Genomic DNA, 27,245 nt, shown 5'->3' on the forward strand with positions numbered 1-27,245 from the left:
TAGTCATTAAATGCAGCCTTAACCGAGCAAAAACGATGCATATTTATCCGGGAGAGTCTTGATACCAATTTCCTTGACCCACCCACACACAAAAAAGTTGTAGACCATCATGCTTCTCCAAGTTTTTATCTGTTTTATTGTGTAGAATGATATCTGGAGCACACGGTAGTTCGATATGTTTGGGAACTGCACCAACGAATAATTCTTTATCACTCGACAAAACTATTTTTTTTGTTGTGAAGTATAAGGATCTATTCCATTCATATCTGCTTTTTGCAGGAATGTATAGGCCCCTTGTATACTCACTGCTTGCTGTACAGGCAGTTTCAGCTTGGTTAACCACCACTGCTTTCACTTCCGGGAAGAAATCCCTTTTCGAAATGCAAGCAGTTGTGCAAGCAGTTAGTGGGAGCCCTGGCCTTTTCCCCTTTGTTTTCCAAGACTTTTGTTTTATTTTACAAATATTTGCTGGCTTGTGGGCTTATTTTTTGTCAAACGTATATAATGTGCATCGTCAAGGACATAAATATATAATACAAATATTTATACCTGCCATTAGTTCCAGTTGATTTCTATTTCTAAGGATTTTTATTCTAAAAGTTATGTATTCATATTTTGTGCAATATTTCATACACAGATACATTTATGTATGCTTTTTTTTGGTGCAACTTTCTGTGTGTAAACACATATGTTAATGCTAAGTACTTATGCAATAGGGCTTTGTGCAATAATACCAGCACTTTAACTTACTAGGCCAAGGGAGATGTGTGTTTTCTTCCTTCAGCACACTTATTATAAGCAACAATTTAGCACACTTGCAATTCAGCACTTCTCCATCTGCTTATGCACTTTGACTACTATGGTGACTTCATTCTTAATCTGTACTGAGCTGAGGATATGCAGTAACCTACAGTTTTATATGGGTCTCTATTTTATTTTATTTATATCATTATAGCTAAGTCTTTATATCTTATTGTACACTTTATGTCTGATGTTGGTGCTGTCTAACTTAACTTTTCATGGACCTTGCTGTATATACCATCAACCTGCTGGGGACTGCAGATGGGAATGAGCCTTTGGCAACAATATGGCACATTTACATTTTATATGTTCATTAATGTGAATTGTCCCTTGTAAAAAATATATAACAAATGGTGACTTCCTATCAGAAGTTTTATTGCACATCTATTAACAAGCTTATTGGTGTGTCTACTCCACTGAAACAGGCAAAAAGGTTAAGTCTGGGAAAATGCAGTCGTTTATAAACTATTTAATGTTTCTGTGTGGCCCAGGAACAAATGCGTCACAGCCCTGAACCGGTGGTTGGGGACCACTGGTGTAAGCTATATTGGGACAGATTCAATATCTTAATGGCCCACGGGTAAAAAAAAGTCTTTAACTCTGTTTGTCCTACTCTAGTGTGACCAAAATCTATTCCTTGAAGGCAGCAGGTTGAAGAAGTGCTAGCCGAGGTGAGAGCTGTCTGCCAGGATTTTCCTTTGCTCTGCTGAGGCAGCGAGATCGAGCAACGTCCTCTAGGGAGGGCAGAGGGTGGCCGATAATCTTCTCCGCTGTCCTGGTCACCCTCTGCAGATCCTTCCTGTCTGCAGCAGAGCAGAGTACATCAGCACTGGCTCTATGGTGGGCCGATAAAAATATACCTGCAGTTTCTCCTCAAGTTGGTTAGGCCGCAGCACACCAAGGAAGTGGAGTCTCTGCTGTGGATTTTTGACCAGTGCTAAAGTATTGACAGTCCATGTGAAGTCCTCCGTGATGTAATTCCCAGGAATTTAAAGGAGGCCACATGTAATTCCCAGGAATTTAAAGGAGGCCACGGTCTCCAAACATTCTCCATTTACTACAAACAGAGCATTTCCCCCTCTGTGTCTCCTAAAATCAATGACTATCTCTTCGGTCATTGTATCAAATTGGCCATCAGGTAAGGACGCTTGACGAGTAGCACATACAAAATAATGTATTAGTTGCATAACAAGCTGCTGCTGAAAAGTAAACAAAGTAGGAATGCTTGAATGTGTTAACCCCAGTCCTGTTGTTATAGTCTATGCATGATGATGCCATATTAGCCCAGGACAAGCACTCACAACAATGAAAGTGCCAAGCTAAGACATCGCTATAGCAGCAATTCATTTACAGGAGAATCCACCTCAATAGCTAAGAAGAGTCGGGAACTATCTGAACCATGACATGAAGCTACCGGCCCATTCTTCTTTTATAATAGCTGCATTGTATCTATATGTGCACAACTGTGTGTGCCTTCCAGCTTTGTTTGCTCACCTGTGTCACATGACCTTCACCCACTTATACACCTGGGTGCATCTCATTAAAAGTACCCTACAACAGATTCTACAGAGTTTGTTTACTCATAAAGTCAGACTTGGGCAGCCAATAATACAAAGCGAAGATCATACTATTCATCACGTGATGACTTTAGCATGCGTCAGCTTGCGTGCTTCTCTAATTGGCTTCCTAAGCCTCTTAAGTGGCTGCTCAAACTGTGCCAGCTGTCCTGGATAAACAACATAAACACAGTACAGTGTGTACATAATATTCTGTACCACTGTTAAATACTGCAAATATCCTGATACAACGTTTTCACTTCCGATACGATACCAATAATGGAGCCTTGAGTATTGGCCAAAAGTGATACAAATTGGATTCGATATCAACACGAATCATAGTACTGTACCTACTTTTGTTATTTTGGAATGTTACAAAAGGCTTAATCGAGGGAAATTACTCAGAACAATGAAAAGTATGAAAAATACTAACCCTATGAAAGACTTATGTTGTCTTTTTTTAACTTGTCCTGTCCAGCCATTTTCAATTAATTTTTAAAAAATTAAACAGTCATCCATCCATCCATCCATTTTCTACCGCTTATCCCTTTCGGGGATGCAGGGGGTGCTGGGTACACCCTGGAGAGGTCGCCACCTCATCGTCATAACACATATTAATATTCATTAAAAAAGTTAAAGTTAAAGTACCAATGATTGTCACACACACTAGGTGTGGAGAAATTTGTCCTCTGCATTTGACCCATCACCCTTGATCACCCCTGGGAGGTGAGGGGAGCAGTGGGCAGCAGCGGTGGCCACGCCCGGGAATCATTTTTGGTGATTTAACCCCCAATTCCAACCCTTGATGCTGAGTGCCATGCAGGGAGGTAATGGGTCCCATTTTTATAATCTTTGGTATGACTCGGTCGGGGTTTGAACTCACAACCTACCGATCTCAGGGCGGACACTCTAACCACTAGGCCACTAGGCCACATTATTGCATTATTATTATGAATTATTACACTAAAATCATAAAAGTAACACAATAATATTAATAACAATATTACCAAATAATAATAATAATTTACCTCTACTTATGCTGTCTTTAAATTGGAGTGGTAATTCATTTTGGCAACACCTCATGGCCACAACATTTCATTGAATTAAGCTCAGTAAATTGGATGATGCGAACACCTGTGTTACTTTCAAAGATGCTTCTACCTTGTCGATAGTAATTTGCAACTATAATTATTTGATACTCGTTTACAGTATATTGACAAATGTGCTGTTTTAGACTGCAATGTTGTTCTATGAATTACACGTATTATGTATGTCTAGCATGTGTGCTATTGTGTGCTTAGCTGTTGTGTAGCTGCTAGCTCTTAGTAGCAAAAAGCCTACCATGTTTACCTTTCGTAAAGACCAAACTTGTGTGCATATTTAAGGACATTTAGATGTTAACTAGCTGCCCAGCTTTGCACAAGTAAACGCGCTGCAAGACTGCTTGTATCGGAGTGTTTAGATGCGATACTTGTTTCTTTTTGCTGCTATACGAGATCAATATCAGATCGGTTCATTCTTAATTGGAACCAAAAGCAAACTGGGCCCAACCGCTCAATGTTTTTAGCAAAAAAAGAAGGCTTTTGGGGTGAACAAGCTGTCCCTCTGCAGACTTACCCAAACATGTACATACACGCACACACAAACACACATAGGGGAATATGAGGTGTGGCTCCCCAGGGGTCCCAAGAAGACTGATTACTATAGAGAGCAATGGGGGCGCAGATCAGGACAAACACAAGTATCACAACAACAGCCTGCCTCCCCAAGAGCTGCACAGATTGCACCAGAGGGACCGCTGACACATGTGCACACACACACACAAACACACCCACACGCAAACACATTCTTAATAATATACAGGCCTTTGCAAGTCACCACGATGTTGTTTTAGCAATGCTGCAATGACCAAAAAAGAATGCAAAAAGTCTAAATAATCCAAATCTGCTACAACTGTTATATAGTCATGAATATTAAAACATGCGTTTGTTATTTGATTTTGAATCATTGTAACACGTTTGTGATAGAACAATCTACACATACAATTATTATATTTTTTCAGGGAGGGGTCAAGGGAGGATGCTCGACTGTTGTTTGGCTGGCAGACAGAGCGAGGAGCTCATTAGGGAGTACTCTGCTGTGACTTGATAAGAGCCAAGGGGGCTAAGCCTCATCTAGCAGTGCTTGATCAAAAAAAAAAGAGCCAAAACCCAATGGCCTGGTTGCAGTTCACACACACATGCACACGCGCACACACACACACACACACACACACACACACACACACACACACACACACACACACACACACACACACACACACACACACACACACACACACACACACACACACACACACACACACACACACACACACACAAATTAACAGCTTTTGCTCAAATTAAAGTACAGTGGTGCCTCCAGTTTTTGGTAAAAACCGTTGCAAAAGGTCAGACAAAAAAATACAAATCTAATATCAATCCAATTAATCTATTCCATGCACTTAGAGGGGAACTGCACTTTTTTTGGGGGGAGCGGGGGGATTTTCCCTATCTATCTCTCACAATTACTGTGAAAGACAATAACACATACTGTACATTAGGGGTGTGGAAAAAAATCGATTCAAATTCGAATCACAATTCTCACGTTGTGCGATTCAGAATCGATTCTCATTTTTAAAAAATCGATTTTTAAAAAATGTATTTATTTTTAACATTTTATTTTTTATTTTATTTTTTTTTAAATTAATCAATCCAACAAAACAATACACAGCAATACAATAACAATGCAATCCAATTCCAAAACCAAACCCGACCCAGCAACACTCAGAACTGCAATAAACAGAGCACTTGAGAGGAGACACAAACACGACACAGAACAAAACAAAAGTAGTGAAACAAAAATGAATATTACCAACAACAGTATCAATATTAGTTACAATTTCAACATAGCAGTGATTAAAAATCCCTCATTGACATTACCATTAGACATTTATAAAAAAAAAAAAAAAAAAGAACAATAGTGTCACAGTGGCTTACACTTGCGTCGCATCTCATAAGCTTGACAACACACTGTGTCCAATATTTTCACAAAGATAAAATAAGTCATATTTTTGGTTCCTTTAATAGTTAAAACAAATTTACATTATTGCAATCAGTTCATAAAACATTGTCCTTTACAATTATAAAAGCTTTTTACAAAAATCTACTACTCTGCTTGCATGTCAGCAGACTGGGGTAGATCTTGCTGAAATCCTATGTATTGAATGAATAGAGAATCGTTTTGAATCGGGAAAAAAATCGTTTTTGAATCGAGAATCGTGTTGAATTGAAAAAAAAAAAATCGATTTTGAATCGAATCGTGACCCCAAGAATCGATATTGAATCGAATTGTGGGACACCCAAAGATTCACAGCCCTACTGTACATATATATATATATATATACAGTATATGTATGTGTGGGGGAAAAGATCACAAGACTATTTCATCTCTACAGGCCTGTTTCATGAGGGGTTTTCCTCAATCATCAGGAGATGAGGACAGGCCTGTTTCATGAGGGGTTTTCCTCCATCCTCAGGAGATGAGGATGGAGGAAAACCCCTCATGAAACAGGCCTGTAGAGATGAAATAGTCTTGTTATTTTTTCCCCCACACATACATATTACGCTCTACCACGGTATCGAGCACTATTTTTTTGGATAATCTAATTAAGACATATATACAGTATATATATATATACATACATTTGTCCAGTTCTCTGATTGGTTGCCTTTGTGTAACAAGTATAACACTATGTGTCTAAACTTGCACAAGCACAGAGCAGAACTCTGAGTGAGTGTAGAAAAAAAAGTTGAACGCACAGAACGGTGAGGTTCAGAGAGCAGAAGAGAGTCGGCGCTAACAATTGAGTGTTGATATGGATAATAGCAAATAAGCAAACACTTTTATTGTGCACAAAATACATTTATATTCGCTCAACTTTTGTTGCGTGAGTTTAATTTATTTTTCTGTTCTCAATATCTGACTTTGCGACCTCAACATTAAGACACAAATATAACGCCATATTCCCTCACTTCGGCAACGTTTTCCACATTGCAACTCTTGGCTGCATGCAGAAACCAGAGCCTAATGGAGGGGAGGTAAATCCTTGTCCACACAAATGCTGTACTTTCAGCCAGAGATATGATGCTCGTGTGTGTTTCTTTTGTGGGATTCAGTGAGGCAGAAAGCACACACTGGCACCGACAGCAGCATGCTTGTGGCCTGATAGTCACTGAATCACTGAACATAGAAATCACCTTTTTCTCAAACTGTTACCTGTAATTAGGATAATGAGAAGTCAACTGGAGGCAAGGCAAAGATATGTTTGCAGAAACTGTGTTTGAATGCTGAGAGTCCACATGAACTGAAAATGCGGACTGTCAGGAAATTCGGGAATTTTTGGAAAATTGTTAGCCTGAATGTTTTGATACTGGAATTATTGCTGTGTGATATGGACAAAACTAAATATCCCGATACAGGTAATTATATATTTCAAAAACGATATATGTTTATTTTAAAATTATATATATACAGGTAATCCTTAGGTCAGGAAAAAAACACACAGAGGCTATTTCATCCCTACAGGTCTGTTTCACGGGTTTCCCTGCTCTTCAGGGGAGTTTTTTCCTGTTTTTTCCTGACCGGTATTGAGCACTGTTTAACGGACAAACAACAGCAACCTCGGCAATATATACAGGTAATATATAGTTGCAACGATTAATCGACATAATTGACGTCGATTATAAAAATGAATCCACAAACATTTGTTATCGTTAACGAGACGCTTAATACATTTTTTTTAAAAAGGCCGCCAATAATTTTTAACTTTATACTTATTTTTTAACTTGGATAAATAATTACGGCTAGATAACCCTAACAGTACTACATAAAAAATACTGCAATTTTATGTTTAAAAAAAAAAAAATTCCTACGCTCTCTTGTTGGCACCAATTCCTTTGTAAGTTTTGTTGTTTGGCTTCTATTGTGCTTTAGGTCTCTGCGACAATATTGCTGGCTCTCGACATAAAGTTATTTTGAGGAAAACATTTGCAACGTAGCAGTGTTGCTGCAGTTACATTAGTCGCAGCCCAAACTTTAAAATGATATAAACAATACACACAACACGATACAGAGTTATATCCTACAATAGATATTTTTATGTCCTACTTTGACATATCGTACAGAACGAGCTGGAATATTTGAATGGGTTGAGATAAGTGTCGAAAAATGACTGGAAGTTTTTTTGGAATGCAGAGAAAACTGGGAAATTGGGGTGTTTGGATGAGAAGAGTCACATTCACCTTTATTTTTCAGTTAGTTGGATTCACAAGGCAATGAATCGATCACATCTGAACTGTTGAGATTGCCTTAAAAGGTCTTTTGTCTTTTATTCAAGCAGGCTTCATCAGGTTTTGCTCGAAGACTAGATAGGACAGCTCTTGTCCGAAGCGACAAGAACATTTCACAAAAACCATGGTTCGGATCTCATCACGGTTTTGTGAAACGGTTTTCGGTTCGGTGTACATTGTTGTTGCCCGAGTTTTTACATTTTAAATGACAGAAGTACCATTAATAATAATATAGAAGTAATTGGTTGTAGTCCTGTATATCATTGAGAAATGTTTCATGAGTTCAGCGTGCATGAGTGTGTCCCTTTAAAAGGCGGTACTTGTTGTCATGTGATTTGTAGCATCAGAGAGGGAGCGAAGCATCAGCTGTAGTCGACGAGAGCAACTGGAACTACGAGATGTGGCGGCCAATTGAATTTATGTTGTTAGCCAAATTAATAAAGCGATTGACCGTGCTTCTCTGGCTGTATCGCTGCTTGTCCACAAACAAGATGTTGTAGAATTACGCAGTTATACATTTATAGTATTGTATTTCCCCTTAGTAGTAGTAGTTATCATAGTAAAATTCTATAGGCACAGGCGCAGCTAACAGTTACTGTTTAGTCCCCCAATTAATATCCCGTCATTCGTGTACACCTTGAACTCACTTTTGGCGTAGTATGCAAACGCCGGACTCTATGTGACTCAATGTAAATTAGTCTAAACGATGGAACATCAAACATGTCATCTTATGTGGCAAAAGTTGGGGGGAATGAACGGTATCACTATGACAGGCATATCTGAATCTGAAATCTGCACCCATGATACGAACAAAACACAAGCTCCGAACTGTGTCAGGTTCCAATTTTTTTCATAAACCGTCCCACGGATACAAAGTATTTATCCTGTAAGGTAGAGACATGCCCTAACCAGAATAGTTTTTTTCTTGTTAAGAGGTCAAATCATTGAATCTCCTAAGAAGGACTAAAACCCGACACAGCCACCTTGATTATTGATACAGCTGAATACAATACAAGCTGTTAAGCATTCACACAGTAATAGTTTGAGGTCACATTCCTAGACAGAAAAGATGACACACAGGACTTACTTTTAACATTAAGGTACATGGACTTGCTGACATCAGCCCCAACGTCGTTGCTGACCCGACAAAGGTAGAATCCACTGTCTTCTTCCAGCACATGTTTGATGAGCAAGGAGCCATTGACCAGCACCTCAATTCGAAAGCCTGAGTTGAGGGCAATGGGTTTGAACTGAGGGACCCCGGCACCTTTGTGTGAACAAACATTATTGTGATTAACTAAGCACTCAATACCTTTGTCATTTGTGTCTTTACCTTTGGAGTACTCCCATTGGATGGTAGGAACAGGATAGCCTTCAGCTGAGCAGTTCAGAATCACAGCTTTGCCATAAATGCCATCCTGGTCCTTTGGTTGCACCACAAATTTAGGAGGAACTGCAAGTCAAACAAAAACATTTTGCTACTTCTTCTGTTTAACAACACCACGTCCCGAACCTTTTTGTCTTTCGCCTAGGAATTGGAATTGTACTTGTGCAAAAGAGAGACAATCGATAAGAAACCTAATTGATAGGGGTGTAAAGGTATTGTACCGCATTTTTCGGAGTATAAGTCGCTCCGGAGTATAAGTCGCACCGGCCGAAAATGCATAATAAAGAAGGAAAAAAAACATATATAAATCACACTGGAGTATAAGTCGCATTTTTTGGGAAAATTATTTGATAAAACCCAACACCAAGAATAGACATTTGAAAGGCAATTTAAAATAAATAAAGAATAGTGAACAACAGGCTGAATAAGTGTACGTTATATGACGCATAAATAACCAACTGAGAACGTGCCTGGTATGTTAACGTAACATATTATGGTAAGAGTCATTCAAATAACTATAACATATAGAACATGCTATACGTTTACCAAACAATCTGTCACTCCTAATCGCTAAATCCCATGAAATCTTATACGTCTAGTCTCTTACGTGAATGAGCTAAATAATATTATTTGATATTTTACGGTAATGTGTTAATAATTTCACACATAAGTCGCTCCTGAGTATAAATCGCACCCCCGGCCAAACTATGAAAAAAACTGCGACTTATAGTCCGAAAAATACGGTAGATACCGCGGTATTTTGGTTTCAAAGGCCTCGGGCGGCCACCTCAAAAACTGTCACCCAGAAAATATATTTGAAGTCAGCAAAGCTAAACATCAGATTATGAGGTATTTACATTATTAAAAGTTCTACTGTTGTTAACTTTTCTGAGAAACAGCATTTTCCAGACTGATATAAAACATGTCCACTGTGGAGGACACTGGATCTTATAAAAGAAAAGTTGAAGGACACTAAAGTGAACATTACACATGTTATACTGGATGTTTATATTGTCACTTTAAAGACACTTAACTGTGAGGTTTTATTTTATTTTTTACTGAAACTGGATGTTCCTGCACAATTCTTTGCACTTAAAAATAGATGTTTGTGGTAATAAATATGATTAGCATTATATTTGTGTTCAATTGCAGTAAGTGTGTTATCCTAAAAATTCCTGCTTCATTTTACACACTATAACATTTTTAAATCTTTTTATTTTTATTTTGGGGGAGGGTATGTATCACAATAATACCGCACCATGGCCTTAACACCGTGATAATATTGTACTGGGAGAATTTGATACCATTACATCCCTACTAATCTTTTCTGGATGGTTGGGGTGTAACAGTTTCTAATCTGATTATTTGGCACAGAACGTTCAGGTTGGTACAGAGTTGTACCGATTTCCCACACGGTCCACATAAACCAAGGAACACAAAGTGTTCATCATGTCTACGAGCCTAAAGTGTCCTTTGGGAACACAAGGCTTTCTCACTGAAATATGTAAACAAACAAAGACAAGTCAAGTGGACAAGACGAAAGTATGACGGGTCAATTAGGACACAATTAAATAACCAAATAATTAGCTAAATTTGACATTAATTATTTAATGAAAATTATGTTTAATTAATAAATTATTTACTCATTATTTTAGGATTTATTATATTCCCCAATTAATTTTGTTACTTCCCGATCAATTTAATTATTTAATGATTGATTTATTCATGCATGAACCTGTGTGGCAACTGGTATTTATTGAGGGCCACATCAAAGTTATGGCTGCCCTCAAATGGCCACATAACAATGACTATGTATGAGTATAAATGTATAATCGCCTCATATTATCACACAAATACTTATGCATTTGCTTATATATGTTTATGTATAATTTGTTGGATTGTTAGAAAATAATAAAGTTGAAAAGATATGCGATGGCATGCAGTAAATGCATTTTTTTCTATCAAAATGGAAAAAACGAAAAACATTTAGAAAGAAAGATAGGGGACTTTATTTACACATTATATCCAGGCATTTGCGGGCCACAAAGACGGACACCTCTGATTTATTTATAGTCAAACTCAGCCATCAAATCAGTGGGCGGATTCTAACACCTGATTAGTTACGCTGCACTTCCAATTTTCTGCGAAGCACTGACCAGAGAAGCGGAGGAGTAGTAGTCGATATCCTGGTCTGAATGTGCGGAAATAACGCTGACAACGTCATTAAAATTCCACTACTTTAACTGCTACATGCTCTGTGTCAGTCGGTCTTGCTTCCATATGTTCCACAAAGTCCACAACATCTACCACTAACTCCCCCAAAAAGTATGAGTATACTGTATCTATATCCTCAATAGCAGTCGTGTTTTCAAATACTCCCAAAGTACTAGGCTTCAAACCAAAGCAATGGTCTATATTTGTGTAAGCCCCGCCCACTGACTTTGATGGGTGAGTTTGACAGATCATTAAATCATCCATCCATCCATGTTATACCACTTTTGCCCCTCAGGGTCGTGAGGGTGCTGGAGCCTATCCTGAAATAGTTAATTAAATCCTGAAATATTAAGGATAAACCGTGAAATAATTAATTAAATCATGAACTAAGTCAATTACTAAATAATTCAATGATTAGATAAATGATTAACTATTGAAATAATGTATTAAATATTGCTTAAATAATGTAATCTTACATTAAATACATATTTATGTATTTAATTCCAAATATAATTAGTTACTGGCACATGTATGTAATTATTCAAGGATTTTTCTTTATTTAATATTGTCCCATTTTACCGTCCATTTGAAAGCAGTCGCACTGCAATGCATTGCCAACCAGGACCTTAAAATCGAGGTCCCAACTTAACCAACTGTAACACTCCTACTGTTTTTTTTTTTAGAATTTTCCAGTGAATGTGTCACTACAGCTCCTCCGTTTAATTCTATGCAATACGTTTTTGACTAAATGCGCCGCATTTTGCTTACCTCGGACGATGAGCTGACTTTGATGCTCCACGGCTGCAGCTTGGTTGCGTGCGATGCATGTGTAGTTGCCGTTGTGCATCAAAGTGAGATTGGAGATCCGCAGAGAACTGGTAAAGTCGATGTTGTCAATAGTGACACCGAGGCTGGCTGGTATCGGCCGCCTATCCTTCTGCCAGGTGATGAAGACTGGTTGGTCACCAGACATAACCACACAAGGGATGAAGACTCTCTGGCCGATGGAAAAGCGAGGGAACTCAAATGGGTGGATGGTCGGTGGGACTGTGAAAACCAAATGCAATTTCTTGTTAAAGGGTTTGAAGGTGCCATTTTCCAAAAAGACAGTGGCTGACGCTCGGCCTCCATGACAAAATTCATAACGCACATGCACAATCTTTTTTTGTTTTGTAATTGTTGTGGCCTAAAATGCCTGAATTTGTGGCAGCTTTTTAGAATAGTTGGGGCAAAAGTTGCAATGTTTTGAGACACATTTTGTTTTTCAAATAACATTGAATCAACTTGTGATTTAATGAATTTGTTATTATTGTTTTAAGTTCTGGTAATCTTTGTAACCTTAAAAATTTCAACAAAGAATTGAAAATAAAATACTGTATTGATGATTTACTCATTTTATACCACATAAACTTAAAAGTAGACACTTGACGGCAGTAAAAGCACATACTCAGAGCTCATGGTTAAATTATTGTACTGTTTTAATACGGGATGTCCGATAATGGCTTTTTTGCCGATATCCGATATTCCGATATTGTTCAACTCTTAATTACCGATACCGATATCAACCGATACCGATATATACAGTCGTGGAATTAGCACAGTATTTTGCCTAATTTGGACAACCAGGCATGGTAAAGATAAGGTCCTTTTTTTAAAAATTCATAAAATGAAATAAGATAAATAAATTAAAAACATTTTCTTGAATAAATAAGAAAGTAAAACAATATAAAAACAGTTACATAGAAACTAGTAATTAATGAAAATGAGTAAAATTAACTGTTAAAGGTTAGTACTATTAGTGGACCAGCAGCACGCACAATCAGCAGACTGTATTGATATATATATATATACAGTATATATATATGTATGTGTGGGAAAAAAAATCACAAGACTATTTCATCTCTACATGAGGGGTTTCCTCAATCCTCAGGAGATTAAAATCTCCTGAGAATTGAGGAAACCCCTCATGAAACAGGCCTGTAGAGATTAAATAGTCTTGTGATTTTTTTTCCCACACATACATATTACGCTCTACCACGGTATCGAGCACTATTTTTTTGGATAATCTAATTAATATATATTCAAGCACATATATATATATATATATATTCAAGCACACATATATATATATATATATATATATATATATATATATATATATATATATATATATATATATATATATATATATATATATATATATATATATATATATATATATATATATATATATATATTCAAGCACACCTGTGAAGTGAAAACCATTTTAGGTGACTACCTCTTGAAGCTCATCGAGAGAATGCCAAGAGTGTGCAAAGCAGTAATCAGAGCATGTTTTCAGTTATTTCACCTTTTTTTGTTAAGTAGGTAACTTCACATATGTTCATTCATAGTTTTGATGCCTTCAGTGAGAATCTACAACGTAAATAGTCATGAAAATAAAGAAAACGCATTAAATGAGAAGGTGTGTCCAAACTTTTGGCCGGTAGTGTATATATATATGGGTCCTATTTTTAGGAACACTAATGCAAAACCTCACAATAATGTCTGATTGAATGCAAAAAACGTTATGACAGACCGCCTTAAAAAAACGGAATGGAATTTTTTTTTTTTTTACTGAATGAGAAACCCACAATGTATATGAAAATAAAGAATGTGGGGTTTACAATATTAACTATGAACGATAAAACACTGAATATTGACAACATATGAACGTCACACCACGTCTTGATTGACATATTTTACAATCAAGCGAAACGCAACACAAATGCAACAAACACAGAAAAATATGAACGCGAAGGGTTCGCTCTGGAAACACTCTGGAAACACTCTGTGGAAACGCTCCCCACCCACACTGCTTGGTGCCTCGTCTGAGCTGCTGTGACTTAGATTACCATAGTAACTAGAATATCATGCAAAAGCGCAGATTCCAACCATTGAAATACTTTGTACAATTCAAGACTTACGGTCATTTGAAAACATCACTGCACATCATAATGGCAGCTACAGTTTTGATGTTAAAGGTCTAAAAAAATGATTTTGTAATGTCCGGCGGGCCAAATTGAAAAGCTTAACGGGCCGCATGTGGCCCCTGGCCTTAATTGGCCCAGGTGTGCTCTAATATTTACGATTTCACGTCTATGGTAACTGCTGTCATACCAAGACTATCCAAGTAGACCTTGTACATGCACAGAAAAATACTATTTACAATATTTTGGATATTTCCTTTTCGAGCAAGCCTTTCAAGCCGAGATCACGACACAAGATCAATCATCTGAAGCAGCTGGTTTTCTCGTTTGCAGCATGCACCAAACATTTTCTCTCACTCTCTTATACTCTCGGGGGACACTGTAGCCATTGTGGGTACCAGATGAAAATTAATGATTTCAAATAACATTGGAATAAGCGGCACTTCAACGCTTATTTAATTCACAACAAAATAGGCATAATGGGCTCCTGGGGACTCCCTCTCTGCAGCGGTGGAATGCTAAGCAGCTGAGAAGCAAATTAGGTGGCGCTGCGTTGTCTATGCTGTGTGATTCCACGCTCGCACACTCGTTAGCACGTCAAGACGCGCCAGAGAGCGTGAGAGAGGGAAACGTGAATGAGATAGGGAGGGGGCTGTGTATCCTACGATTTCAAATTATGCAGCGTCACTGGAGAAAGAGAGCCGTGCGAGGTTATCATCATCTGACTCTGCTCAGTAGCAGAAAATATGCTGATGAGCTCAGATAAACTGGCTGGGATGATGGAGATGGTGCTTTGCTATCAGTGAAGGGGCTTTTGACCACGTTGTTTTTTTGCGTTCAACCCATGAGAACCCATTGAATGTCCTAAAATGAACCCAATGTGGCTTTGTGCTTGACTTTAAAGGTGCATTTTATTTTAAACTCAAAAAATATAAGATAGCACATGTTACCAATAGTGGTTTAAGAGAACAGACTGAACAAATAATTAGTGAAACAAAGTACTGTTTCTCAAGCTGATAAAATCCTGCCTCTGAAGACTAATACTGATCATTTTATCAACTTAGTTATGTGTATACAGTATAGGCCAAAAGTTTGGACATTTCAATGTGTTTTCTTTATTTTCATGACTATTGACATTGTAGATAGTCACTGAAGGCATCAAAACTATGACACCTGCGAAATAAAAACCCTTTCAAGTGACTACCTCTTGAAGTTCATCGAGAGAATGCCAAGAGTGTGCAAAGCAGTAATCAGAGCAAAGGGTGGCTATTTTGAAGAAACTAGAATGTAAAACATGTTTTCAGTTATTTCACCATTTGTTGTTAAGTACAAACCCTGTTTCCATATGAGTTGGGAAATTGTGTTAGATGTAAATATAAACGGAATACAATGATTTGCAAATCCTTTTCAACCCATATTCAATTGAATGCACTACAAAGACAATATATTTGATGTTCAAACTCATAAACTTAATTTTTTTTTTGCAAATAATAATTAACTCATGGCTGCAACACGTGCCACAGTAGTTGGGAAAGGGCATGTTCACCACTGTGTTACATGGCCTTTCCTTTTAACAACACTCAGTAAACGTTTGGGAACTAAAGAGACACCTTTTTTAAGCTTTTCAGGTGGAATTCTTTCCCATTCTTGCTTGATGTACAGCTTAAGTTGTTCAACAGTCCGGGGGTCTCCGTTGTGGTATTTTAGGCTTCATAATGCGCCACACATTTTCAACGGGAGACAGGTCTGGACTACAGGCAGGCCAGTCTAGTACCCACACTCTTTTACTATGAAGCCACGTTGATGTAACACGTGGCTTGGCATTGTCTTGCTGAAATAAGCAGGGGCGTCCATGGTAACGGTGCTTGGATGGCAACATATGTAGCTCCAAAACCTGTATGTACCTTTTAGCATTAATGGCGCCTTCACAGATGTGTAAGTTACCCATGTCTTGGGCACTAATACACCCCCATACCATCACAGATGCTGGCTTTTCAACTTTGCGCCTAAAACAATCCGACGGCGTTTCTGGGTGTTGTTGATAAACGGTTTTCGCCTTGCATAGGAGAGTTTTAATTTGCACTTACAGATGTAGCGATCAACTGTAGTTACTGACAGTGGGTTTCTGAAGTGTTCCTGAGCCCATGTGGTGATATCCTTTACACACTGATGTCGCTTGTTGATGCAGTACAGCCTGAGGGATCGAAGGTCACAGGCTTAGCTGCTTACGTGCAGTGATTTCTCCAGATTCTCTGAACCCTTTGATGATATTACGGACCATAGATGGTGAAATCCTTAAATTCCTTGCGATAGCTGGTTGAGAAAGGTTTTTCTTAAACTGTTCAACAATTTGCTCACGCATTTGTTGACAAAGTGGTGACCCTCGCCCCATCCTTGCTTGTGAATGACTGAGCATTTCATGGAATCTACTTTTATACCCAATCATGGCACACACCTGTTCCCAATTTGCCTGTTCACCTGTGGGATGTTCCAAATAAGTGTTTGATGAGCATTCCTCAACTTTATCAGTATTTATTGCCACCTTTCCCAACTTCTTTGTCACGTGTTGCTGGCATCAAATTCTAAAGTTAATGATTATTTGCAACAAAAAAAAATGTTTATCAGTTTGAACATCAAATATGTTGTCTTTGTAGCATATTCAACTGAATATGGGTTGAAAATGATTTGCAAATCATTGTATTCCGTTTATATTTACATCTAACACAATTTCCCAACTCATATGGAAACAGGGTTTGTACATAACTCCACATGTGTTCATTCATAGTTTTGATGCCTTCGGTGACTATCTACAATGTAAATAATCATGAAAATAAAAAAAAAACATTGAATGAGAAGGTGTGTCCAAACTTTTGGCCTGTACTGTATATTGTTCTTTAAATTTAGATTTGTGTGTAGTTTGTGCAAAAGAGTCAAACAAAGGTGGATTTGACACAGTGTACCTGTAGATGTGTCCTCACAAAAGTCAGTATCTTCAACGATGGTAAAGAGCTGGTGGCCCAGCAGCATCATTTTCATGATGAAATCCCAAATCATTTTGTCTTCGCAAGCTTCTTGCACTTTTTAAACGACGTGGCGAGAGGAACTTTCTTTGCGGCTGGCTTTGGAGCAGCGTTTTTAGTAGCAGGTGTCTTTATAGGCTTTCAAAACACGTTGTAGCGATGCTGGCGTTTCATGTGTTTAAGCACAATGCTTTTTTTCCCTTTTCGCAGAATGTTTGCAGAACATTTGGTGCAAACAGCACGTGAAATGTCTTACTCTGAAACAGTGACATAGTCCCACGCGGTCCAATGTCATGTTTGTTTACAGTGAGCTTAAAGGCCTACTGAAACCCACTACTACCGACCACGCAGTCTGATAGTTTATATATCAATGATGAAATCTTAACATTGCAACACATGCCAATACGGCCGGGTTAACTTATAAAGTGAAATTTTAAATTTCCCGCGAAACTTTCGGTTGAAAACGTCTATGTATGATGACGTTTGCGCGTGACGTAGCCAGTGAAACAGAAGTATCGGTACCCCATTGAAAACAATACAAAATAGCTCTGTTTTCATCTCATAATTCCACAGTATTCTGGACATCTGCGTTGGTGAATCTTTTGCAATTTGTTTAATGAACAATGGAGACTGCAAAGAAGAAAGTTGTAGGTGGGATCGGTGTATTAGCGGCTGGCTGTAGCAACACAACTAGGAGGACTTACTTGGATAGCAGACGCGCTAGCCGACGCTAGCCGCCAACCGCACGGATGATCGGGTGAAGTCCTTCGTCGCGCCGTCGATCGCTGGAACGCAGGTGAGCACGGGTGTTGATAAGCAGATGGCGTAGGTGGAGCGCTAATGTTTTTATCATAGCTCTGTGAGGTCCGGTTGCTAAGTTAGCTTCAATGGCGTCGTTAGCAACAGCATTGTTAAGCTTTGCCAGGCTGAGAATTATTAACCGTGTAGTTACATGTACATGGTTTAATAGTATTGTTGATCTTCTGTCTATCCTTCCAGATTTATTTATTTTGTTTCTATCTGCATTTGAGCCAGATGCTATCACATTAGCTCAGTAGCTAAAAAGCTTTGCCGATGTATTGTCGTGGAGATAAAAGTCACTGTGAATGTCCATTTCGCGTTCTCGACTCTCATTTTCAAGAGGATATAGTATCCGAGGTGCATTAAAATACAAATCCGTGATCCACAATAGAAAAAGGAGAGAGTGTGGAATCCAATGAGCCAGCTTGTACCTAAGTTACGGTCAGAGCGAAAAAAGATATGTCTTGCACTGCATTCTAATCCGTCACTCTAACGTTCCTCATCCACGAATCTTTCATCCTCGCTCAAATTAATGGGGTAATCGTCGCTTTCTCGGTCCGAATCGCTCTAGCTGCATTGAAAACAATAGGAAAATATGAGGAGGCGAACAACTGACTCCGTCACGCTACTTCCGGTAGGGGCAAGGCTTTTTTTTTATCAGAGACCAAAAGCTGCGAACTTTATCGTCGTTGTTCTATACTAAATTATTTCAGCAAAAATATGGCAATATCGGGAAATGATCAAGTATGACACATAAAATGGATCTGCTATCCCCGTTTAAATAAAAAAATGTCATTTCAGTAGGCCTTTAAGGCAAATTTTAAGGTTACAGCACGGCACATAGGAGAAAAGGAACTCTTGATTTGCTCACCCTAATCCACCTACGGCAGGGTACAGCTAATCTTGCCTCAACGAAGCATTTTTTTCCCATTGGTTATCGGTAACTTTATGTCACAATTAGAAGTGATTCAAAAACCTATGCTATGGTGTTTTCTAATGCTGTTGAACACTGCTTTTGTAACCTGGCATCCTTTCACCTGGTTGGATCTTGAAGAGGGCGCGATTTAGTCATGCAGCTTGTTCGAATGCAAGCGCCCTCTGGGCAGCCATCTGTCTGCTGCAAACAATGTCTTTAACTCAGTCCTGTCACATTCTACTTTTATTGTTGTTGTTTCCTGTTGTCCACCTACATTTCCTGTCCGTCTTGTTTCGTCCCCCCCGTTTAGTGCCGAGGCATACAGTATATGCGGCTGATGCGACGGTGAGTTCCATTGTATTCCTAAAACTACCTCATGATCTTGACACAATAGTAGAAATGCTAATAAGCCACTCAGAAAAGGTCACTCTTTGTCTATATACATGTACTATGGTTCAATTCAAAGTCCTGTAACCTTGTTGATAGGTAGCCACTCTACACAGGTAGGCAGTCATTAAGAATTTGCAACCATCTTACACACAAATTTTATCTAGCGTGTGTGATTGAGTAATAGCACTAACAATGTTGTTATGGAGAGTTAGGACAATAATATTTGCCGGTGTTCTGTCGACAACTGCTACCCATCGATGTCTGCTACCTAATGCAAATGAGCATGCGCACAAACTCAAATATTTCAAATATTTGCGCACAAATAAAATACTAATCGAAAGCAGCTGCCTTGTATGCCTCATGTGTAAGTAGTGATTTTAAATGATGTCTCTTTCGTTGTATCTTCTGACCAGCAAGCATGTAGACAAATACATTGTGAGATAATTTACATTGTATAATTCTAGACAGTAAGCATGTAGACAAATACAGCGGGAACAATTTCACATTGACACAAACAATGGTATAGCATACATTTTTGTTTTTAATTAATGTTTTACGCTACTGGTAGCTTTTTTGGAGGAAACAGCGGATTTCGACAGAACACCGGGGCACCTCATCCACACAGACACTTCGATCTAAGAGCAAGGTCGGGACACCGTAGAAAAAATAACGTGGCTTTGTTCTCTTCTGTCAGATCTTTACAGTTCCTGTCTGTTACTTTGAATTAGGGTTGTCAGTATACCGGTATTAGTATAGTACCGCGATACTAATTAATTATATTCGGTACGATACCACCTCTAAAATGTACCGGTCCCCCCCCCCCCGCTCTCCCGTCGTCGCCATGTTATGACATTGCTGGATTTACGATCAGAGGAGCAAGTTCGGCAACGCACAATCACAGAGTACTTACAAGCAGACAAGGTGTGTAGACAGAAAAGGGAGAACGGACGCATTTTGGCTTAAAAACTAACGATAAAGGTGAAGTTATAACACTGAAACGCCCTCAGGAAGAGGTGCTTTATGACATGGCTAGCTAGCTAGCGGCGAACTTCCATCCGTCGTCAGCAGTGTTTTAGCTACTTCTAAATCACTAATCCTCGCCTCCATGGCGACAAATAAAGTATGTTTCTTACAAGTATCATCCCTGCAGGACGAGGAATAGCTAAACATGCTTCACTACACACCATAGCTCACCCGCGTCAAAATGTAAACAAACGCCAATGGTGAATCTACACCTGACATCCACTGTAATGATACCAAGTACAATAGCGTATCTAGTCGATACTACTGTGATTACGTTAATATTTTTTGGCATCACAACATCTTCTTTCGTTTAAAAATAAATCATATTATGTTTATAAACTCAGGAAATATGACCCTGGACACATGAGGACTTTGAATATGACCAATGTATGATCCTGTAACTACTTGGTATCGGATTGATAACTACATTTGTGGTATCATCCAAAACTAACGTAAAGTATCCAAACAACAGAAAAATAAATGATTATTACATTTTAAAAGAAGTGTAGACAGGACATGTTTAAAGAGAAAGTAAGCAGATATTAACAGTAAATGAACAAGTAGATTAATAATTTATTTTCTACCACTTGTCCTTAATAATGTTGACAAAATAATAGAATGATAAATGACACAATATGTTACTGCATACGTCAGCAGACTATTAGGAGCCTTTGTTTGCTTACTTACTACTAAAAGACAAGTTGTATCATATGTTCACTATTTTTACTTAAGGAGAAACTTGCAATAAGAATCATATGTTTAATGTGCCGTAAGATAAAAAAAAAAATAAAGCCATTAATGCAATTTTTTGTGGTCCCCTTTATTTAGAAAAGTACCGAAAAGTATCGAAATAATTTTGGTACCGCTACCGGTACCAAAATATTGGTATTGGGACAACACTACTTTGAATGTTGGATCTTTGTCTGGTATTGGAATCAAACAATAAAGAAATAATCTGTGCTAGTTTATTAGGTACATGTTGGTTGAGTTTAGCTTCAACCTAAATTAGTTAGCATATACTGTATGCTACCACATAACATCACGTACAATGCTATACAATTAACAGTAATGTGTATTGGTGCCAAGATTCACAGCTTAATTTGCATAACTATTGTACTTTAGTCGTTCCTTGACACATCGTGCTTCGAAATTTGTCGTCACACTATCCGATTTTTTAAAGCAGTTCCTATGTATTTTTTGCCCAAATTAAGCATTGTGTAGGCATTCAAAATGGCTAAATGAACAAAAAATATCAATATTACATTACACTATTGGATTAATAAACAAGTTTAAAGGTGATTTATGGGGGTGTCATAGCCGTCCCCTTAGGTAAGGAACATACACATTATGGAAGAAAGCACAAAACGGTTGATATCGTAGCAAGTTTTGATATGCCCATGGCAGCATTCTTTTGAAGACGCCGCAAGGATAAGGGGGAAAAAATATTATAAGTGCATTTTTGCGTGTTAGGTCAAGATTTGTGTGTGTAATCAGTCCCTACAGAAATTTGCAATTGCGCCAATTCACGCAATTTCAACCAACCCCTAAAAATTATGCAAGGGCTTTGCAACTTTGTTTGATGCTCACCACTTCCTCGCACATTTTGCTTAATCAAATTTGTCTCGAAGCGGCGCTAAAGTGTGCATGTTTAATCATGTTAAGTGTCAAAACTTACTTACGGAACAACAACACGTAACAATATATTAACAAAATATTGATATTGCCGCATTATTGTCATCCTCCTGTGTACCTTAGAACTACTTCCGGTTCTTGTCTACTGTGTTAAGCTTTTTGGGTAATGTAGTATATGGGAAGTAACGATATGAACATTTTATATCACAAAATTATAATGGTTAGTAATATTTTTGCAGTAAAGTATGTGCTCAAAAAGTACTTATACACACACTGAAATCTTTTGACCACATTATAATATTTTTATATATATATATATATTTTATATGTAAAATAAACACAACATTTGTTAGAAAGCCCCTTATTTTGCACGTTTTGGGTTTCTTGTGCTTCACTGATAGTGTTTTAGGCTTAGTATTTTATCTGTTTTAATGGCTAAGCTTTTTTTGTTTTAAATATTGATTTGTACCATAGCCCTTTACGACGTATTTAAATTAAAAGTGACTAATAAATACAATTTATTATTATTATTTATCATTTTCATTTAGAACGATAATACTAACCGTCGGGAGTTTTACCGTGGTTGCCGTTTATACCATTTATTGTTACATCCCGAGTAACTCTCACAGCCTATTTATAGTTTGTGAGTATTCTCCTGTGTTTAGTGAAGTGAAGTGAATTATATTTATATAGCGCTTTTTCTCTAGTGACTCAAAGTGCTTTACATAGTGAAACCCAATATCTAAGTTACATTTAAACCAGTGTGGGTGGCACTGGGAGCAGGTGGGTAAAGTGTCTTGCCCAAGGACACAACGGCACTGACTAGGTTGGCAGAAGCGGGGATCGAACCTGGAACCCTCGAGTTGCTTTACCAACCGAGCTATACCGCCGTTTAGTGCTTTTGTTCCTGTCCCGTGCTTTTATTTTGGTGGCGCTTCCTGTTTTGTTGGGGCTTTTTCAGTAGCTGCTTCACACCTGTCCGTGGAGCACTTTTACCCGCTTTTACCTGTTTTCAGTTTTATTAGGACAATTTAAGTTCAGATTAAAACACCATTCTTGGTCGGGACATTGTTGAGCATATTTCTTTTTATGCTGAGTTCTTCTACGGATGTACTTTGTCTGCTCCACATTCTTTGTGAGTTTTTTGCTGATATTTTCTTTATAGTCTGTCAAGTTTAGTCTTTTACCGTGCATAGCTTTCCTTTTGCTTTTGGAGCACTTCCGAGCGCTCGCCTTTTGTTTGTTCAGTTATTAAATACCTTTTTCACCTGCAAGCTGCCTTCTCGACTGTCTGCATTAAAATCACAACAACCTTCGCCGTCTCACACGACACAACCCTGACAGTGACATATAAACATATAGCAACACACCGGCTTCCTGACTTACTAGTTTACATTTATTTTTAAAATGAATAATATATATAAATACTTCTATATTATATATTTCTTTAGGGTAAGGTAAGGGTAAGACAACAATTAAGAACCTACTTTCATTTGCAATTTGGGTTAGAGGTTAGAGTTAAAGAGGCATGCATTTACATGATAGAGATGTTGAAGTGTGATGATGATCTCTTTACGTCTCATGTACCAGCAAAACATTGCACTAAAGATCACTCTCAGCATTTCATAAAGGCTCTTAGCATACGGAGGTAAATGTTTTGGAACATACAGTAAATTTATGTTTACAATGGAAAAACACCTTTAAAGCGTAAAACATACACAGAGAATGTCTACAACTAGTGGATGACAGAGCAAACATTGGACAATGAGAAAGCACCTGGTGGTGTTTCTTTAATAATTAATTATTATTATCATAAGTTATAAGGAATTAACAGTACAATTACTCAACCACGAGCTCTAAGCATGTGCTTTACTGACATCGAAGTGTTTTCACATTTTTGTTGCAATTATGTACTTTTTGAGGTTACAAAGAACACTTAAAAAATTGACAACAACAAAAAAAATCATGAAAATGCAACTTTTGCTGCAACTTTCTGAAAAAGGTGCCATAAACTCAGGTATTTTAGGCAGCAACAACCACAAAAAAAGGGACTGATTAATGAGCGTTTTCGACAGAAATGTTGGTGAAGTGGGACCATTGAAGCTGGAGTTGTCAATTAGAAATACATTGCCATGAGCAATGCAACATATAAGCGATGTCACGTGTCTTTGACATGAATTTGTAGAATTTTTGTAAAAATCACAAATGTCTTTATTTGTTCCACCTGGTCTGTACTCTGTAGTTTATCCATCATCATTTTACTTTAAGCACACGTGGGTTAAATGTGGTCACACACACACGGACACACACACGGACACACACACACACACACACACACACACACTGTAGTGAGCTCTCCTTAGTGTCCAAAGGGCTGGGAGATTAATGAGGTAACTTAAATATTAGACATATCAGATTGGTCATGATTATGATGAATGAGGTGGATGGTATGCCGGTTGACTAGAATAACGCAGGTGTGTGTGAGAAAAAGATTTCAGTTGTTTATGTGAGAGCATTTCAGTAGTGTGTATAATCAATCAATCAATCAATCAATGTTTATTTATATAGCCCTAAATCACAAGTGTCTCAAAGGGCTGTATAAGAGTGTTTCAGTAGTGTGTATGAGAGTGTTTCAGTAGTGTGTGTGAGAGAAAAACATTTCAGTTGTTTATGTGAGAGCATTTCAGTAATGTATGTAAGAGTACTTGATACGGGAATAATGTCCCGAATGGCCCCTCATATTGATAAGTGCATTCCGTACCTTTCACAGTGACGTAGACGCTCTGATGTGTGGACAACTGTGGCTGCACGAGCACATTGCACGTGTATTCTCCTTCATCCACGTCCTTCTGCACGTCGAAAAGCTTCAGGGTGCCGTTGTTCTCAAAGGCCCGCTGCCGGTGGTTGTACGGCAGCAAATTGGAGTCCTTGTACCATTTGATTGAGTAGTAAGGGTAGCCGATGACACGACAGTGGATGTACATGTCCCGCCCAGCGATAGCAGTGAGGTTTTTCATCGGTCTGATGCTGGCAGGCCCTTGAAGGACACATTGGAGAGGCAACCCTCTTAAAAGGACTTTGAGGCAGGGGGCTTGCTGTATTGTGTGTTTTAATGCACCACAAAGTTGACATGGCTTGATTTATTCTGAAAGTGCCTTTACAATCAAAATATAAACCACGATTATACATAAGGTTAATAATAACACTGTCAACTGACTCCTGCATACATACGGAAATTTAAAGCAAACCTAACCACATTTATTTGTGACTTTGCCAGAGACATAAGGAGATTGGGTGATCGTCAAATTGGCTTGTCAACATGATTTTCTTCCATTTGCACATATTTATATTTGCATTCTTGTGTTTTTATATGATAATACCATGCTTTTATTTTTGAAGACTTTGTCACTTCAGATGCGACACTATTATTAAAACATTGGCAGATACTATTGATCCGATACATTGTCAGAAAGAATACTAGTACATACTTTTATTATTTTGTAGCATGACATGGAAAGTAAAATAATGCGGACATGTTTGTTACATTGCTACTTTCTAATATGTGTTCTGCTTTGGAGACTTTGTATGTGGTAATAATACGCCACACTTGATACTTGTGTATGCAACATTTCCTTCATATAAAACACATTTGATGAAATGATGAGTGTTTATGTATTATTGGTATTTTATGCGAGTGTTCATGGATGTAATTATACATGTAATCTGTAATTATATACTAAATACACTATAAACTATCATAGTATGTATGCTATAAAATATATACTAAATTAATTTGTTAAACAAGGTCATGTATTTTGTGGTCAATAAAAATCAAATTATTATATCGGAGTGATCTGGCGGGACATTATAAGCGTTTGCTTCTGCCTGCTCCTTTTTGGACACACACCATGTTATTTTCTTTCTTTAATTTGCCTTGGTAAAAATGTATAGATGGAGAGTATTTTGGTTGTTGTGATCAAAATAAAAGTTTAAATATTGTTTTAGACTGCAATACTGTTCAATTAAGAACACTTATGACAAATATCTAGCTTGTGTGTTATTGTGTGCTTAGCTGTTGTTTATCTGTAGCTGCAAGCTCCAAGAAGCCTGTAGCCAACTATGTTTATTGTTTGTAAATGACTTGACTAAAATACAAGAAAGGACCAACCTTGTTTGCTTATTGGAGGATATTTAGTTGTAGTAAACGCACAGTAAGTAAATGCACCGCAGAGTTGCTTATATTGGACATTTAGGTTTTTTTTTACTGATATCGGTTAAATAGCCAATATCATTGGCTACCATTGAACTGTGGCCAGTATTGTGCTTAGAGAGATGTCTACTTTCTTAGCACAATTAAGGAAACAATGACGTGAGAAGCAGCCATTACACTTTGTCTTTTGGAGAAATATCTCGCTTGACTTCCTTTTTCACTTCTGGATCTCCCTATATAGTCTTACACATGCATGAGTAAACGCAACCCAGTTAAACCAATCGGTGCACAGACAGCTACCTGTCTGCCATCATGGAGAATCAGTAATGGCCATGCACCAGGCACAGGGTGTGCAGCAATATTACTGCTACATGACAACAGCAATCCAGCGAGGCGTGTCCCTGCAGGGAGCAGATAGCTTCAGCGTCATCCACTACAGTAACAGTAAATCCACCTAACGGTGTCCCAATATAAACCTATCAGCAGGAGCTAGGAGGGAGCAGGACATTCAAAAAGATAATGCTGTCAGCGGTGACTGATGGTAGAAGCAGCAGCGGCTTGAAGCTGTGCTTAGCCTACTTCTCCTGCGGCTGGTTAAAAATAACATTCAAATAAGTTTACTTCATGCGTGGATTAAACTGACATTGCTTGAATTTTTTTGCGCATATCCATACGCCACTTGGGTCCAATGCACACATATGTAAATCCACACGTGTACACATCTATACCAAATAATGGGACGCTCCTATTTAGCTCGTTAGCGTCCTCTGTCGCTAGTGAACAATAACAATTAAAGGTAAATAGAGAGTGTTATTGGAACTGGAACGAATTAGTGTGATGTCAAATGACTGAAATTGCAATTCTGCTGTGGATTCATTTTGATTATTTACGATTTAATACTAAAAGCTGATCAACCCCAGCCCAAGGTTAGGTTTT

At 38.0% G+C, this 27,245-nt stretch overlaps 1 protein-coding gene across 6 annotated transcripts in view; it reads right to left on the reverse strand.

Moving 5' to 3' along the window:
• The window catches only part of dscama (Down syndrome cell adhesion molecule a), a 304,891-nt gene that overhangs the window by 80,495 nt on the left and 197,151 nt on the right, over positions 1-27,245 (reverse strand). For 3 of the 6 annotated variants that reach the window (XM_062048353.1, XM_062048354.1, XM_062048356.1), the window contains 4 exons: positions 24,861-25,136; positions 12,117-12,395; positions 9,081-9,200; positions 8,835-9,014 (listed from right to left, as the gene is read on the reverse strand). In XM_062048353.1, coding sequence (XP_061904337.1) covers positions 8,835-9,014; positions 9,081-9,200; positions 12,117-12,395; positions 24,861-25,136 — 855 coding nt within the window. Of the gene's footprint in view, positions 1-8,834; positions 9,201-12,116; positions 12,396-24,860; positions 25,137-27,245 lie in introns of those variants that run through there. The other 3 variants (XM_062048352.1, XM_062048351.1, XM_062048357.1) reach the window with 2 other exon arrangements.

Source organism: Entelurus aequoreus, linkage group LG05 (genome assembly GCF_033978785.1).
Source record: "Entelurus aequoreus isolate RoL-2023_Sb linkage group LG05, RoL_Eaeq_v1.1, whole genome shotgun sequence".
NCBI lineage: Eukaryota > Metazoa > Chordata > Actinopteri > Syngnathiformes > Syngnathidae > Entelurus > Entelurus aequoreus.